Genomic DNA, 18,523 nt, shown 5'->3' with positions numbered 1-18,523 from the left:
GGGGTGGAGTTGCAGAGAGAGCCTGCCCCGCACTCACCCCACAGCAGCATCTCTGGCCCCTAGCTCACATTGCAGCACCTGACAAGAGGAGGGTGACTGTGCTTAATTTGAGGGAGTGGTATTGTGATCCCACATGCCAGAGGCCAGGCCACAATGCCCAGAGCGGGGGGCCAAGACCAGCCAGCCCCAGGGACAGAAGCCACTTCAACTAGGAGATATTCTGGCTTTCTTTCATTTTCCTTTTCCCCGTTTTTTGTCCATGTCTTGCAACCTCCTGGTACCTTTTTGTGACCCCCCTCTCCGCCCCCTGGGAAATGCTGCCTTAAGCATTCCTTGTGCCTGGACCAGTGATGGCTAGAGCCCCCATGAGGCAGGAAATGGTAGTGTTTAGTAGCCCACCTAGATAGGCATGTCCCAGCCGTGTTTACATCCCTTCTACCCCATTTTGCTTTGGCCTGTTATAGAATCATAGAATATCAGGATTGGATGGGACCTCAGGAGGTCATCTAGTCCAACTCCCTGCTCAAAGCAGGACCACTCCCCAGGCAGATTTTTGCCCCAGATCCCTAAATGGCCCTCTCAAGAATTGAACTTACAACCCTGGGTTTAGCAGGCCAATGCTCAAACCACTGAGCTATCCCTCCACTCATGGCCTGCCCACAGAGAAGTCAGATAAAAACAGAAAATACTCTTGCTGGAAGCTCACAACGTAACACGACTTTATTTCTTGGAATCCAGAACCAGAACACACAAGAACCGAAAAGAGAGTGAGAGGGGGCCCCCAAACGAAGTGGCCTTGCAGCAGTTGCACAGGGTCCCAGCACAACTCAGGTCTGGCCCAGCCGCCCCTCCGTTGGTCTACAGGGAGCAGACAGGCCATACCTGAGTGGCGCTGTGGCCCTGCTTTGGTCACTTGAAATATCGGAAGGGGTGCAATTAAAGTGATGGCTTGTCATTTAAGCTTGCCCTACGTCACGTGGCCAACCATGGTTAGACCCACCCCACCCCACCCCTGGGGCTTGGGCTATCAGGGTTTTGTCCCACTTTCCTTGTGGGCCTTTGGGTCTGGGCAGAGTGTACCCACCACCTTTGGGTCCCTCCTGCAGCATTTGGTTTCCTCTTTCCCCTTGACACTGGCCCAGGATCTGTGCTGGTTGACGGTGTTTAGTCTCCCACTCCCTTGGGGCTGCTTCGGCCAGCAGTCTGCACTCTGGGGCTGGATAGTCATTAGCCCAACAAAGAGCCCTTGCCACAGAACCTTTGGATCATTGAAGTGATTAGGAAAAGCAGCATCGGTGCCCTTCTTCTTCACCCTCTGGTGCCTGCCTGTGCCTCCTCAAGCCCAGAAGAGCCCGATTCTCAGTGAAACATCCCATTAGATACCAGAGTGGATGGAAGTGCTCAGCTGGCGCCGAGAGAGACATAAAAGCTCCCAGCGCATGGGCCACGGGTTGCACATTTTCACTCCTCTCCACACTCCCTTGTGAATCCAGCGGAGGAAGGTGAGAACAGCAAAGAGGAGGAGAAGAGCTTTTCACAGGAGAATGCCTATCAGACAAGATGCTGCCCAAAGCAATTGACAAAGCAATAGTCTTATTAATAAATCCTGCCCACGCATAGGCGACATGAAGAGGGGGGCATGCGGGGTCAAGTGCCACACAGATTTATGCTTGGCCTGGGGGGGTCCTTCTCCCACTGCACCTGCCCCCTGGCACAGTCGGCCCCTGTACTTGACAGCCGGGCCCAGGACCAACCGCTTCTCACGCCAGCTACTCTGGGTCGCTGCTTTGTGCAGTGCAAGGGGCCAAGTGAGCCAGGGAGAGGGGCTGAACACGGCGGGGGGGTGGGAGGCGCAGCGGGAGAAGGACAGAGTCTCCCCCCCCCCCGCAGGTAACTCTTGTGGGGCGGCAGAATGCGGCAGCCCTGGGATGGGCTCAGGATGGAGTAGGGGCGCGCTAGGCAGAGGAGACACATGGGGCGGTCACATGTCCTCCCCTTTAGATTGTGCCCCCCAGATTGAAGAGGCACGAGTCGTCTACATGCACATGCCACACCCTGCTCTGTGCGCTGGTAGAGGCAAGGGGATTTGAAGACTCACCAAGAGGGTCTGACAGAGTTTACATTTAAAGAAATCCAAAACCAGCTACTGTCTCTGTCAGATGTGCTGAGCAGAGGAGACTAATCCACAAAAGCTCTTTAATCCAACAGTGGCATTTAATCTTCCAGAAAGAAAGACATGGTCTATGGCATCACATGCTGACTGGCAGAGGTGACACTTGCAGGCAGTATCGCCTTGCATGGGCTTCAGCTCTTTTAGAGCTATAGAATTGTGGTTTCACTCTGAAAAGTAACAAACTGGCATCCCGGGGCTCCGTGTTTATTCTTCTTCACTGACTTCAGCTCAAGCTGTGCGTTGTTTACAAGGAGAAGGAGATTTGCTTTCTCTTAACAGCCAACCTTGCTAATGCAGCCTGGGATCTGAGGGTCAAGCTGGGTTCTTTCCATCTCATGCAGCATCACCTGTAGTAAGAGTTCTGCAGGACAATTCGGGCCCTCAATTCGGCAACTCCACTGCCATTTGACTGTGTCCTTTTTGACGCCTGTGCAGCCTCTAACTTTCAATGGGCTTGTCAAAAGAGTAACTCACTAGAGCTCACTGAACTATCCTGTTGATGATGTACGAGGCGGAATAGATGCTGGCTCCTCCGCTCTGTGCTGGCTGCTGTTCTCTGGCAGAACATGGTCCGTGTCACACAATGAATTCCCACCAATGAAGGCCTCTTCTGCATTGCTCATGTCCATCTATCCATCCATCTCTGCAGGATATGCTATCCAGGCCACTTCTCGCCTGGTTTTGCTTCGTGATTTCATAACCAGTGATTCAAACAGCAGGGCTGCTTTTTTACTGGGAAACCCTGGGATAGACTCAAGAGAGAAAAAATCCTCCTTGGAAAACATAATCCATCTGCAATGAGGCACATTATGAAAATAGCCACGTTTGTTCTGCCATGCTACACTGACATCGGCAGCAGGGGAACAGTTTAACAGCTGAGGAGTTTCAGTTTGCGATGGTTAATTTGCCATTGTGAATAGTCTCCCTACAGGCAAAGGGCAGAGGTGAGTGTACATGGTGAATTTCAGGCTGAATCAAAAACACTAGAAACCCAGAGTAGCGCCCCCAGGGGCAGGGACCAAAGATGGCCACTGGAGGGCGGATTTTTTTTGCCTTCATTTGGATAATTTCCCAGCAACTAAAGAGTTATTGCATTGGCTTCAAGATCGGCATCCTATTGCTGATCACTGATGCTCTCTTTACTAGGATAGGGTTGTAAGCGTTGGTTTCCCCATTTGATGAACGGGGATCGAATACTTACCCACCTCGGCGAGGTGTTGCAAGGCTTCGTTTGTTACAAAGCACTTTGAAGAATTCCCCTAAAAGAGCACTGGAGGGCAAAGCGACCCTGTTCACTGCTAATAATCAGAGAGCTGCGGAGATGCTACAGTCAGAGCAGGAATAGAATCCAAATGTATCCCAAAATCAGGGCAGGCCACCCCAGTGCTCTGGCGTGGTCCGCTCTGTACCGCCCCTGTCATTACGCCCCTACCTGCCACTGCGGGAAGGACGCGTCCTACAGAATCTCTCAATGGTACTTCAAAGACTCCTGTCACCATGGTACCTAAGCATCGCACAGCAGTTCAGCTTCAATAAGCCTGTCCACAAAAGATTATAATCACATTGGCGCCTTCCAATGGGCATTCTTTCCACCCTTACTTCCTACTCCCCTCCTTGTGAAGGCGCCTAGAGGATTCAAGTGAGAATTATCCCCTTTTGGTTGGGTTTTTGAAGCAGCCTATAAATAGTAATAGAGAATGTTATCACTGCTACATAATTCTATAGGCTGCGTCAAAAACCCTGTAGAAAAGCACTTGAGGTCCTATTGTCTAGTAAATCCTCTAGGTTTTCTGAGTGATTTCTATATCTCCCCAGTGGTTTCATTCCTATTCAGTTCAATGGGACTGTTCCAGGAGGGTTTCTCCTGTTTTCCCCTCCACTCTAACCCATTCTGCGGGCCCAGACATACTTTGTACCACCAAAATGTGAGCAGACCAGCCCAGCCCATGTAAGGGAGGAGGGATAGCTTAATGGTTTGAGCATTGGCTACTAGACCCAGGGTTGTGAGTTCAATCCCTGAGGGAGCCATTTAAGGATTTGGGGCAAAAATCTGTTTGGGGATTGGTCCTGCTCTGAGCAGGGGGTTGGATTAGATGACCTTCCAACCCTGATATTCTATGATATAAGGCTGAGCACACCCTTTTCTGCCAATAGGGATCCAGGATCTTTGGGGGTGGGAAGGGACATATGCATCAGAGGAATATGGTGAAAAATTGGGAGTTCATTTGGGGCTCTGTGTCCAGAGAAAGCGTAGTCATGAGAGACAGTGGTGCTTTTTCAGGCGACGGTAAAGTCGGCAAGGGGGCTGTGTTGGATCTGTTTCCTGTCTCGTCTTTCGGTGGCATCTCGTTTTCATGCCTCCGTTAAACATCCATCCCGAGGATGAGGCTCCTGTATCTCTCTCGCAGCTGGGAAACGCAGCTCGTGCTGGATCAAACGCTGAGGACGCAGAGCGGTTGCTCTTATATTGTAGCTGTGGCTGCGGGGGTGGAACCTGGCTTGCATCTTCAGCACGCCCATCGCTTGCTCCAGGGGAGATTTAGTTGCTTGGGTGCTATTAGGAGGGACTGATGCTAAACCTTTGGCTCAGCTGTGTGGTGGGGGATGCTCCGTTAGACCCCAGCCCTGCCCCTGGAGGAGAGCCAACAGTCAGGCCTGGAGGGGGCAGTTCAGAGGGAAAAAGCCACTGTTGTTCCTGGCTCTTCCCCTGAGCAGGTGGAAGCCCCTACGCGTGAGCATTACACTTTATTCTATGTGGCTAGCTCCCCTCTCTGGGCAGTGAATTAATAGACAGCAGCAATACTTCCCCCTCGGTGGCTTTATTACATGGCCGAGGGGGCATGGGTAGGAAAACAGCCATGCTGGGGCTGGTGGGGAAGGCCTGACAGGTGTGCACCTGAGCTGAGATCCACAGGAGTTCGCCCTGTTGCTGTACACGCCAGTCTCCTATGACCATGCTCCATTCTGCTCTGCAGCCAGCCCTACATCCAGCTGGGCCCAAGGCCCTGGCATACAGGTGTGCCAGTGCTGCCGAGAGGCTGCCCTTTATGGCCTGGCCCCAGTCACATGACACAGGCCAGGGCTCCACTGGGCCATACTCAGGGCCCAATAAGTCCAACGGCTACCGTTACAGAGCAGAGGGGCCTGGGAACAATGGCTCTGCCGTCCTCTGACCGCGGGAATGCCAGGATTTAGCCTGTGATTTAAGCTGCCCGGTTGCAGCAGAGCAGGATTACAGGTGCTTTGCTGGGGCTCAGGGAGTAATACTCCAGCCTTTGGCTGACGGGGACGTGGGCTGAAATGAGGAAAAGGGTTTCACAGACGGGGCTTTGAACATCAGCCCTCCCTAGCCGCACAGACCAGCAGCCCCTGCTGTCCCCATCAGTCCCAACTAAGCTACACCAGCATTCGCCACCTGCCAGGATGCATCCCTCCTTCAGCAGAGGCAGCCCCTTCTGCTGAGCCCAGAGCCACTGCCAACGAGACGCGTGGGGAATCAAGCCCCGGAAAGGTTTCAAACGACGCAGTTCCATGGCATCGCGGGGGGAAATCAATGCCAACCCTTCAGCTGGAAGGTCAGCTCCGCAGAGGGCACCTTGGCCGCCTGCAGAACGAAGAGGCTCCGAAGAGCGCTGGGCGAGCAGCGCTCGCTGAAGGCTTCGCCTCTCTCTCTCTCCGGCCATGCTGTGAATTACAGCTGGATATTTCTGCACAGGGTTGGATGGGTCATGCTCATTGAAAGGGAAAGCCGTGAGAGCTGCATGCAGGCATACGGAGCTCCTGGTGCTAGAATCCCACTGAGGCAAGGCAGAGAGAGACAGCCGAGAGCTGTTAAGAGCTGCAAATATGGACAGACAAAACGCAACACCTCCCGTGTGCCTTCTCCCACCCTACTCGCAGCACAAGTTCATCCTTGAAAGGGCTGGTCCTCTTTGCAGAAAAGAATCTGTCCAGCCGACCAGATGATTTCCCCCACCCCAAGAGGTTCAGATTAATAAATTATACAAGGATTAGTTATTTTTTCCCTTTGGAACTTCCTTCCCCTCCAGCGTCTGTAACTTCCCTGGCTGTTAACCTTCAGAGCGCAGTGCACGGCCCACGAGAAGGACGGTGGGGGAAGGGGTTAAGGTGCTAGCCCCCACCACAGGCAAGCCAGGTACAATTGCCGGCTCCGCTACAGCCTGTGTGAGAGACCAGGTCCAGATTAAAGAGTTTTGGGGTGCTGTGCTCTATGGAAGCTGGGGGCCCCCCACTTTCTCTCAATTAGATAGCCAATGTGGGATAAAAGACAATAACCGCCTGAGGTGAAAATTCAGTGTCCCACCCCTCCTCTGGCCCCCAGCGCAGAGCTTCTTCGCCATGTGTTCGAGCCTGATGGTTTGGTGGGTTACGGTAGAAGCAGGCAGGCCAAGTGCCGGGTGACAGCACCACTCATTCAGGTTTGGCCCAGCCGCCCCTCCGTCCCGACGGGGGGATGTGTGTGAGCCAGATTTGAGTGAATGGCATTGTGACCTGGTGCCACTCAGGGCTTTGTTGCTGCTGCTCTTGTTTCTTTTTCTGGTGAGAGGGGGCCTTCCTGAGGTGGGGACCCCATGCCAGGGCACCGAGAGCACGTTGGTTAATCTGGACATGCACGAGACATGGAACAAGTCACTTAGTTGCTCTGGGCCTCGGTTTCCCCTTCTGTACAATGGGGATAATAGTACTGCCCTGCCTCACAGGGGTATTGCGAGGATAAATATACTGACAATTGTGCGGTGCTGAGATACTAAGGTAGAGGGGCCATGTAGGTACCTAAGAGAGGTAGAGTTTTGTTATGTGGTTTGATTTGATCTGAGGGGTCTGTCTATTAGTATATTTTAAAAGATGCTCAAGGATGACAAGAGCATTGGACGGCGGCACTTTCACTGGAGAGCAGTAAGCATCCAGAGCCATACAAAACAACAGGTTCGTAGCACTGTCAGCCGGGGCGGTTCCAGGCACCAGCACACCAAGCGCGTGCCTGGGGCGGCAAGCCACAGGGGGCGGCCTGTGGGGGGTCCGTCGGTCCCGCGGTTTCGGCGGCGGTCGGGCCACTCCCAGAGCAGCCAGCTCTCCAGCCCTCCTTTCCCAGCTATAAAAATCACCTGCCCCAAGCAGTTTTGGCTCCAAAAAGTGCTACAGACTCTAGGACGTCTACTAAGGGCTTTGCTATTGCTATTGATTTTAAGTGGAAGGTGCTCAGATACCACAGAGATGGGTGTCGTATGAGAGAGAGAATGAATCAGTCCTGCTTGGCTGTCAGATCTCAGGCTGGCAGCTAAGGGAAAACAAATCTGTTTACCTTTAATGTGACTCTGTTTAGTCTGGAATTAGTGACCCCCGACGGAGGTGCAATGGTGCCGTTTTTATTGTCACTCCACAGAGCAGAACTGCACTTTAAATCCGTACCCAGGATGTCTTGTAAACCCAACTGGCCACTGTGGTTTTAACATCCGCCACAACGCCATCCAGAACCGGCTGGTGAAAGCCATCCCACTGTCCCTGGGGAAGATCACCGTCGACTCCGCCATCCCCAGGACAGACAGCCGACTGCAACCTGACATCGTCGTGACGGACGCAGAAAAGAAGAAGGTCCTCATGGTAGGCGTCACGGTGCCATTTGAAAACAGGTCACTGGCCTTCCACGAGGCCTGAGCACGGAAGGCGTTGAAGTACACCCCGCTGGCCGACACCCTGAGAGCCCAGGGCTATGAAGTCCAGATACACACCCTGATCGTGGTAGCCCTGGGCTTGTGGGACCCCCACAACGAGCCAGTACTGAGAGCGTGGGGAGTCAGGCGACGCTACGCCCGGCTCATGAGACAGCTCATGGTGTCTGACACCATCAGGTGGTCCAGAGACATCTATACGGAACACATCATGGGACACCGTCAATACCACGTTGAGTAATCGAGACCGTTAACCAGGGAAATAACCCACTTCCTTCCCTGATGAACCAAAGGACGCACCCCACCCAGGTACTTGTTCGCTACATTGATACTGACTTGGACTCTATACATTCCATGGGTGGCGTACCCGCGCCCATTTATCCACTGACGCTTTAAAAACTCCCGCACTCCAATCTGGGTCTATGTTGGTTGTGTGATATGTAGGTCTCTAGTGATTCTTGTAACCAGTACCTGTAATCCCTCATAACTCAAGCCTGACCCCAGATGTACAGTACCTTCTCTCTTAACTTGTGTCTATTTAATTTTAAACATTAACTTTAATAAAATGTTTATTACGTAGCTGACCAGTGACTAAGGAATTTCTGGAGTTCTCCTCCATCCTTACATAGATTCCACACCCAGTGAGGGCAACGGACCTTATAGGGATCCCTGATATTATATAGTAAGTGTGGGGGACTCAACGAGACAATGGTCAAAGCACGGTGGTCTAGGATGGCCTTAGTCTGTATGTAGGATATGGCTGAAAGATTCATGCCATAATCAATACATGTGGGAGAAATGCAGTTCTTACCTCTTCCTTGCCCTAGTGCAGTCAGGCCTCCTCAACACCAGGGCTAATGCAGAGGAACAACAGCACTGCTTCAGTTTCAGTGACTTGCTGCAGGGGGAGGGGGTTCTCTTCCTTAGGACTGACTCATCCAGGATGCACCAGACAGTCTCCTGCCAAAATACAAACCGGGATAATGACACCCCATGTGCTTCTTCAGGTCCTCTCCTAAACAATGGCATGCTGTTGCTGTGCGCTGCTAAGCAGCTGATGTGTTCCACCCCAGAGGTGACTCCATCGCAAAGTAAGGGGATCTTCAGCTAATCCGTTCTGGCAATCTTTTGTTACAAAAGGCACTGTGGCAATCTAAGTGAGGGCACTTTGCTCATTCCATGGTTAGCTAAGGCTACGCCATTCACTGTCTTCTGATTTTTATGGCCCTCCTATTACAGGAATGAGGCATTCAACAGCATTTCCTTTTGGCCTTTTCAGGCTTCTCTGCTCCCTTTTCTTGGAACACGTGCTCCAGCTACAAGTTCAATACCTCTCCATCCTGATAGAGGCAGTAGGTTTAAAAATAGCCCCCCAGCCATGCCCAGATCAAATGAGGGTATGTGCGTCTTGCACAGCGGAATTAGCCTCTCAGCGCCCCCTTTGAAACACAAAGAAAGAACTGTGCAAAATTAAAATTACAGGGCAAGAGCCTAGAAAGAAAGGAGCAAAGATCTCCCTATAGAAATACATTTCAAGAGGCAGAGCCCAATGCCCAGCGTTGCTAAGGGAGCAAGGGGGCAGGAGGTGCCGGGTGTGTGCATGTGTCCTGGTGGGAAGAATGTGCCAGTGCTGGTTTCACCTCCTCTTCTCTATTTGGAAAAGGGACAAATCCCACCTCTTGGGGGGCTGTCAGAGCAGCAGATCCCACCCCTCTCCAGCTCTGGCTCTTGGAAAACGCATGGATTTACCAGCATGGGGAGAGAGAGGAGTCTGCTGGAACAGATCATCCCAGCTCTGCTCTTAGCCCAGACCACAACACCCACCTCATTGGGGACTGGCAGGGACCCCTCGGTGGTCCAGCCTTATCTTTGTTAACAGCAGCTAAGATCTGCCTTGGCATTCAAACAACACTGCTCCCGATTTACATTCTAGCATCTGCCAGCAGAGCAGATCGCCTCACATCTCTCTCCGTCTCTGGGAGGATATCAGCTCCTATTGCACAGTACTCAGGCCACCGTTTCTCTGTCATTTCACGTGCCATGGAACTTTGGACAGGTCTGGAGAAGAGCAACTCTTGCGCGCAGCTTCAATTCAATCGCTGACAACTTAAAAGCCTCCAGGGTCACAAGGACCACTTACAAGGCAATCGGAGTAAATAAATGCCTGCATCTTCATGGGAAGGAAAATAGCTTGGACAGGCAGCTGCACCAGGATTATTTCCAGCAGAGTGATCGCTTCCCCATCTACCTGCCAGCCACAGCTTTAATATACATTAGGGGCTTTTAGCCTTTGGACTTGAAGACAGCTGTCTGCAGGTAACGGACTCCTCTCTTCACTTCCATCTGTGGTCCTTGAAAGCTGTTTTCTGCAGGGTGAAATAACATACAGCCGAGAGAGAGCAGGGATTGTTTTTTTAGAGGCTGTAAATTCGTGGGCACAGGCAGAAAACCAGAGTGATGCTGTTATAGTGACAGGGACCTTTGTGTCTAACGCAGCCCTGTCTGCTCAGCTGCATGGAATCTATCTGCACGTCTGACGACAGCTTCTCGCCGCAACATCTTCACAGTTAAGTGCATCTATTATTATGCTCTGGGGCTGAAAAAATCCATAATTGCAGAGAGATGGAGCTGGGTCCATGCACTTCTGTGCCCTGCCACCCTAAGAATGCCACGGATCACGCCAATGCCACCTTTGAAGTCCTCGCTGACACCAGTGATGTCTTGGTCACCTACTTCCTGGGGTGCATCCTGGCCGTGATGTGCCTGGTGGGCATAGTTGGCAACATCTACACATTGGTGGTCGTGAACCTCTCCATGACGTTCACTGGCTCGATGTACATTTATATCGTCAACCTGGCACTGGCAGATCTCCTGTACCTGTCGACCATCCCCTTCGTGGTCTGCACGTATTTCGTGAAGGACTGGTACTTTGGAGATGTGGGTTGCAGGGTCCTGTTCAGCCTGGACCTCCTCACCATGCACGCCAGCATCTTCATCCTCACCATCATGAGCACCGAAAGGTACCTAGCCGTAGTCAAGCCATTAGACACTATTGGGAGATCCAGAGACTACCGGAGGACTGTCACCTGCCTGGTGTGGCTAGTGTCCTTTCTTCTTGCCCTCCCTACTATGATCCTCATAGACCTCAAGACGAGTTACCAGGGCGGGGTGACCAAGCGCATGTGCCATCCCACTTGGCAGATGGAGACCTACAAAGTGTACCTCACCATCCTTTTTAACACCTGCATCCTGGCCCCTGGGCTTGTCATCTGCTACTTATACACTAAGTTGGCCAAGACATACTGGAGATCTCAGACTGCTGTTTTCACCACCAGGGAAATGAACCGGTGCCCCAAGCAGAAAGTCCTGTACATGATATTCAGCATCGTCCTCACCTACTGGGCTTGTTTCATACCCTTCTGGCTCTGGCAGCTGCTCAGTATCTACTACAAGCAGCCAGGGAACCTCACCAACACCACCATGGTCTACATCAATTTCATCGTGACCTGCTTGGCCTACAGCAACAGCTGCATTAACCCTTTCCTTTACACGTTGCTCTCCAAGAATTACAAAGAGTATCTGAGGAGTCGCCAGAAGAACTGCATCAACCTCTCCACGTTAAAACCCAAGAGGCACTCCTCGAGGAGGTCCATGTTCTCTGGAAGCCACATCTACACGGAATCCATAGCCATCGCTCAGATCACAGGGCTCACGAACGAGGATGTCTGCACTCTGTGAAAGGTGAGTAGCTGTGAGGGGGAAGGGAGCTATTTAATGATTCATGCTCGTGGGTTTTATTTACATGTGTGGTACCACCTGCGTGGCACAGCTGCACCAGAAATTACGTTCAAATTTAACACACTAGGTATGAGCAACATATTCCCCTCCGGTAGCCAATCCACATAGAGGATAAGAGCCTACTACAGCTACCAGCTAACCAAGTTACTCATTGGGAACACGGTAGAAGCCCAGACTTTGGAGCCGAAAGTCCTGGGTTCTAGCCATGTTGACCCCACATGGTGCTGGTAGGTCATTACACATGTAGAAGATCATTACAGTAGCAGCTCTGGTCTAAACTATATTTACATAACTCTCATTTCGAGTCAGTGTGGCAGGGAAAAGGAGGCTACGTGGTACAAGCACCATGCCTTGGTTTTCTGGCATCCAACACCAGACAAAGGCTTTAAGGATCACTTAATACTTGGCAGTTACTGCTTCTCCACATTGAGAGAGAGCCCTTAAATCTAATGTAACTGAATGGAAAACACGGATGCTGCTTTTTCTCCCCCTCCCCCCAGAACCAGTTCATTTCATTTGTGTTTGCATTGTAATCAACATCTTTCCCTTGACGAGCCCAGTGTGTTGTTAGAGCTGATAGGATGTTGTTAAACAATGACGATGTCACAACAATAAAGAGGTAAAACAATAGCTCCCAGCCAGGAGAGGCAGAATTGGAAGAACCAGGTTCTTTTGGGGAGTATTTCAGATTATAATTAAAACCTAGTCTCACGGTGCCCATTGAAGTTCCATTGAAAATTAGTTTAGATTTACTAGTAAAATGATCTCCAGGTTCAAGCAAGGCTCTGAACTGAATTGATCCTTTCAGTTCTGTGCCATAGTGCTTTCGGGATTGTTTTGGACACGCTGCTTTTGATGACAGCTATCGAACGACTGCTAAATCCAGCCCCAGAAGACTATGACCTTCCCTCATCACACCCACACAACAGAAGTTAACTTTCAAGGACAGAGTAAATTCGACTGTGCATTTTAGTGCCCTGGCAGATCTGACAGGCGGGGTGTGATTCTAAGGCCTGGCCTATGTTACATCAGTTACGGCTTCCCGCCATTGCTACCACCGCTGTACGGGTCCATCAGTGGAAGGGCTCTAGTCTAGGCAGGCTAACAGCATTTTAAACACCACACGGACTAAGCCTGCTCCGAGCAGGTCTCCACAAGAGTGGTGGCTGGGAGTCTGTCCATGACTGGTGGGACTTCGCTGCAGGTAGCAATGGTGGGAAATTCGGGGGAAGTCAGTCTAATGTAGGCATGGTCCATGTGGCGTTTGCACAAGCAGAAATGTGGTCTCCCTAGGCCACAAGGGGCCTTGAAAGGCCTGGCCTAGATTAGGGAATTTTAGTGACAAATTGCTTCTCTTGCTAACACCCACTGGGAGCCATAGTGTAGACACCCCCTGGCTCCAGTGTGCATTCATTAACATGTTCCACCAATTGTCTTTCCATCTGAGCCGGCCTGGAGGCAGCCCCCTCTGGAGGCGTTAGTCTGTGCTGACCAGATGGTGCTCCCTAGCAAAATGACTGGCCAAGTATTATTTTATCAACTACACGTGGTTAATAACCTAGTAATTAAATCAGGATGCTTTGATCAACCAATCTAAGTTATTAACCAATCACACGGTGTGTTAATATCATCTGCTGCAAAGAGCCACAGGAGATGTATTAAAAAGCCACTTGCAGCTCCCAAACCTCCGTCTGAATATCAGTGTTATTGTGTCCTCTTTCCTCTCTGTAGGGTCCATGGGGAAGAGCAGTGGCCCTATCAACTCACCCGCCAGAAGGTCTTCTGTCACTGGGTTCTCCTTGGGACACAGAGGCTGAGGAGGAACAACGATGCCAAACCTCCTGCCATCATTTGCATCCCATGCACCTGTCCCTGTTCTACTGGTTCCTGCCCCAACGGTGATAGTTCTGAGCTGTTGCCATCTAACCCAGTGTCTGAGCTTCTTCTGCTATTAGGTGCCCATCAGCGCCTGCCACTTGGGCACCACCATGAAATTAAATGAACACAATTAATGTTGTCCCTAGGCAGGCAACGGACTGACTCTGCTGTAGGCTACCTCCCACCGGCTGACTGACATAGCACCCCGATGGTAACACCCCAGGAAGGAGAAGCCGGATGGACAGTGGTGCATCTCGAACTGTACCCTACAGGTGACCAAGCTCAGCAGAGAAGGTTAAGCCCTGGGACCTCACTGCGGGTTGTCACCACTGTGACGGGACACGTGGGGAGAATATGCAGGTGGACGAAGGGCTGTGCACCATATGGATGCTGTCGGTGGACTCCAGGGAACAACTTTCCCAACAGAAGGCCCAAAGTTAAAACGCCAGACGAGCCCAGGAGGCAGGTGGGTGACTTGCTGCCGGCTGTAGTGAGGATGTAACAAGGCTATCTGAACTCCGCTCCCCTGCGACATCAGAGCGAGGAACGGCTCCGGCACGGCCTGCCCGGTTCTGCTGCATTCCTCTCTCTCCCCGCACAGCGCGGCACGAGGTGGCACTCAAGCCCATTGCTGGCTAACCCCCCCGCCCGACGTTGCATTTTTATTATTGGGTGCAAAGGTTCCATCAGTAAAATAAAAATACGCTGAAAGAGGAGGCGGCACTTTTCTCTGCACCTAGGGGCAGCTCTCGGTTGGGCCAGAGCTGAAAGCAGGTCCCTTTAAATGGTGTGGGTCGGGGCAGTGTACGAGGGTTGGCCCAGAGGGGACCGCGGGGGGGTGGGGGGGGGGGGGGAGGGGAGGAAGTGGGTCTCAAGCTGTGTGGGCACTGCCAGGAAATGGGACAAGGAGGGTCCCACTCAGAGGCGGATTAAGAGCTCCTGGGGCCCTGGGATGGAGCAACGTGGGGGCCCTGCCCCTGGCACCGGAACTGTGGCCCGACCCCCCCCCCCTTTTGTGGGCCCCGCCCATGGCCCCACCCCATTCCACCCCTTCCCCTGTTCCACCCACGGCCCCGCCCCGTTCTGCCCCAAGACCAGAGATGCTGTGCCCCTGCTGCGACCCTGGGGCTGTGTTGGGAAGCAAGAGCTACTGTAACCCCAGGGCTGTGGTGGGGAGAGGGTTTTCCAGGGGTCCCAAATTGGCTGGGGCCCCTGGACACACTTTAGAAATGGGGAAATTGAACCTATGAGTCAAGATATACATCCGCCAATCCCTCCCTCCCAAGGGGGCTGGCCAGTTGGAAGCCATACTCCAGCCATTGTTCTACTGGAGACACGAGTTCTCAGGGCCACTGGGAGTGGGAATTCATCACCGTATTTACTGGACTCTGTATACAAAACACAGTGGGCCCAGCCCTGCGGTCCTTGCTCAGGCAAAACTGCCAGTGCTATCACCTGCCACACACACAGGCTCAGACCCATTCTCCTCACACAGGAACAAGTTCCCAGAGTCACTGCCATGCAGGGGGGACCGTGAGACACAGACAAATGTTGAACACGATCACCGTCCTGCAAGGACAGGCTGGTGGGGGGAGCCGGAGATTGGGGAGTGGCTTTGGAGTCTTTCACCAGTGGTCCAGATCTAATCCAGGCCAGGAGGGATCTAAAGGTGCTCCCATTTTATTGCTATCTGAAGTGTGTTTGGAAGTGTCAGTCCCGTCCCTAGCAGACACCTACCCACATCCCAAACATGCCAGGCAGCTGCAGCCTCAGCAGTGCGCCCACGGGTTACGTTGGCTTTGGAGACCCATCTCCCTACCTGCTCCAAGACCAGGACTGCGTTAGCAGAGCACCAGGGGTCACCCTGCTGTAGCCCAGGCTGTCTCCATCCTGTCCAGCCAGCATGTGGCTGCAGGATTACCAATCTGGCCCCTTTCACCCACGCTTTCTACAGCCCTGCACGGGAGACTCTGCCATGGAGAAAATGATCCGTACCAATCCCGACCCAAATGCTGGCGGTTCCCTCCCCCCAAGCAGGTGTGACAGATCAGGGCTACAATCTGCAGAACAAAGAGCCCAGCCCGGCACTCAAACCAAGGTGAGTGCATATGGAGATTGCTGTAGGAGGTCAGGTCGCCAGGGCCAGAGTCGGAGAGAACAGTCTCCACCAACCCCTCTGTGACGGAGGATGCTGGCGATTGATGCTGGTGTTGCTGGACCCTCCCCAACGAAGCCTTTTCAGCAGCTCAGATAGTTAAAGCTCCTCTGCTCGGCGAGGAGTGACGCATGCACCATGCGAACCAGGTGTCTGCCCTGCAGCTGCATCCACTCGCTGAGCTCAGGGGTTGTGCTCTCAAAGCGCCCGCGTGATTCCACTTCCAAAAGGCATTTATGTACTCAGGAGCCTAAGGGAAGGAGAGGTAGGCTCCTAAGTCACTTTTAAATAGGGAGCATGGCCTCCTAAGTCACTTGGGTGATTTACATTTTTTTACCCCAGTTCCCAAGTATACAGAGCCCAGGACACGGCTAAGGGGCTCAGACCCTGAACGCACTGGCCCTTTTCACGTTGTTTCAAATTCTTTACAGCTCGAGACTTGTCCACACTGACTGATGGACCATCTCTTCTGTCAGCCCCAGAGGCGAAAGTAAGTCGGTAAGCCCCCGTACGGTGTACCAGCAAGAGCCGGTGCGCCGTACGGGGGCAGCCCAGCTTCCCCAGGCAGCAATTTAAAGGGCCCGGGACTCCCAGCAGCGGGCTTGTCTACACAACAAAATTAAGTCGATTTAAGTTAGGGCGACCTACATCCACCATAGTAATTAAATTGGCTCTTCACGTCCACCCTACCCTCCTTCTGCTGGTGGTGCGCGTCCTCAGCAGGGGCACTTGCTCCTTAAGTGGGGCATTGGGGGGGGCTGACAGCCCGAGCGGTCTGCCCTGGGGTGGTGGGGTCCCAACTGTCAAAGGCAGCAACAGGCGATGTAAGCAACACCCCCAGTGCATACACGGACACGGGGTTGACCTACCCGCTATGCCTCTTGCAGAGGTGGAGTTATTAAGGAGATGTAGTGGGCGACTTACATCGGCGGGAGCAGCAACATAGTGTGGACACTTACAGAGTTAGGTCGACGTAAGCACTGAAACGTAGACCAGCCCTGAGTGAACAGATGCTGAAAACCTCATCTCTGTGCAGACATGCACCCCTGGGACACAGAGGTTACCACAAACTAAGGAACAATGTCTCTGTGGGAGAACTTCACTGACACGGTGGGGGCCGTTATTGCTAATCAGGTCCTGTTCCCTTGGGGCCGGTCAGGAAGGGGTGGGGTGGTGTGTGAGTGAGAGTCCAGTCACTTTAGGGCTTTTATTTTTTTAGCCCTCCCCGAAAATGCAGCCAGCTGGAGAGATGGTTCTGTTTCCTCCACGGCTGAGCCATGATCCCACCAGCCCCCACCACTCCCTCGTGCCAGTGGCCGCAGAGATTCACAACTGGGGCCTGCCTGAGGCGAGCACACCTTGGGTTTATCAGCAGTTTTGTGCTACACTTTACTGTCCTCCAGTACCAGGCAAGGGGCTCTGAGTCATGCACCCCTCCCCCCCCCGAGCCTGCGATCCAGACCCCGAATGGAATGATTCCAATGTCGGAAAAGATTAGTGAGTCTAACCCGAATCTACTGCACTCAGATCCCCGTGGAGCGCCAGGAGCGGGGGCTGCTTCTTAATTGCTTTTTTTAAAATTGTTAAAGACTTTCCTTTCCCTTCCCCAACCCCCAGAGCTGTAAGGTCGCAGACAACACGCAAAGGAAGTGAATTGAAACTGACGCACCTGCCAGGCTGCCTGATCTGAAGCTGCCCCAGTGCAACTATCACCTCCTGTCAGAGCAAAGCACGTGGCAGAAGCAACGCCGATACGTTTGCCCTGGAGAGATGTGCTTTGCTGGGCAAACTTTGGGAAGATGACACTGGGAGGTGGAGGAGAAAGATACTGACAAGAGTTAATTTTCCTTGGAGAGGTTCAGGTAGTAAGAGGAATTGGGGCTGGAGGGCTCGGGCTGGCTTCTTGCACACCATGCAGGAAACCACAGCTCAGCGAATGCACTGCTTATGGCTTCTTCCTAAAGCACTTTACAAAGAGTGGCCCCTTTGGGCTGGGGTGGTGTCAGCAGTGACAGCAGTGAAATATTATCCCCATTTTACAGATGAAGGCACAGGCTGATGAAGTGCCCATGCAGGGAAATCTTTAGCAGAGCAGGGAATCGAACCCAGGACTCCTTAACTCCCAGCTACAAGACAACCCTTCCCCTCCTTAGCAGCACTCAGTCAGCTGTAAGCTTGGTGACCAACGGGCAGGCACCAGCCCATCCATTTATCTAAAGTCGCTCTGGTTGCATTGATTTGCGATGACGCTTGGAAGCCAAAAAATCAGCCTCCTCACTGATTTTAGTCCACACTGCAGAGGACTGTCCCAATTTAAATATCTAGGCATTTCATTCAGGTGCCCCTTCTTCCCTCTTCAGGCACATCACACAGCAAGCAGCAACGAGGCCCAGAGCCCGCTCCACAGACTCGGGTTCACGTTCTGGCACTAAAAATGGCTGGGGGTGGGCTCCAGCCTGAATCAGGGGGTCACACTGCTCTGTCGAGCCGGGCTCTGAGCCTCGCTGCCGCAGGCTGGGTAGATGCACCTTCCAGATCTGTAACGAAGACGTACAGTCAGAATGAACCCCACGCTGGTCCCCGAGGTGCTCAGGAGACGATTGCCCTGCTCGATGCTTTGCGAGCCACAGCTACCCTAGTGCTTCGGCTCCGAGGCCACAGGCCAGGTTTTTGTGTGCAAGCCCTGATTGGATCTTTTAATAGGATTCTGTGAGACTGTAGCTGAGGCTTTCCTGAGATCCCAATCTGCCCCACCGCCTGCGGGCCCTTCTGTAATCCTTTGGAACAAAAAAACCAATCAGGTTTGTCTGGCTGGATTTATTCTCTCTA

General features: G+C 52.6%; 1 protein-coding gene across 1 annotated transcript; it reads left to right on the top strand.

Annotated features, from left to right (window-relative positions):
- Positions 1–10,485: 10,485 nt before the first annotated feature.
- Positions 10,486–11,601, top strand: LOC117883519 (urotensin-2 receptor-like). Its single transcript, XM_034782828.1, has one exon. It carries the CDS (start codon positions 10,486–10,488, stop codon positions 11,599–11,601), a length of 1,116 nt encoding a protein of 371 aa, XP_034638719.1.
- The last annotated feature ends 6,922 nt before the right edge of the window (positions 11,602–18,523 follow it).

The sequence above is a fragment of the Trachemys scripta genome, chromosome 10 (assembly GCF_013100865.1).
Source record: "Trachemys scripta elegans isolate TJP31775 chromosome 10, CAS_Tse_1.0, whole genome shotgun sequence".
NCBI classification, from domain to species: Eukaryota; Metazoa; Chordata; order Testudines; family Emydidae; genus Trachemys; species Trachemys scripta.
The sequence above is the reverse complement of the archived record's forward strand: the minus strand, read 5'-3'. Positions and strand labels throughout refer to the sequence as shown.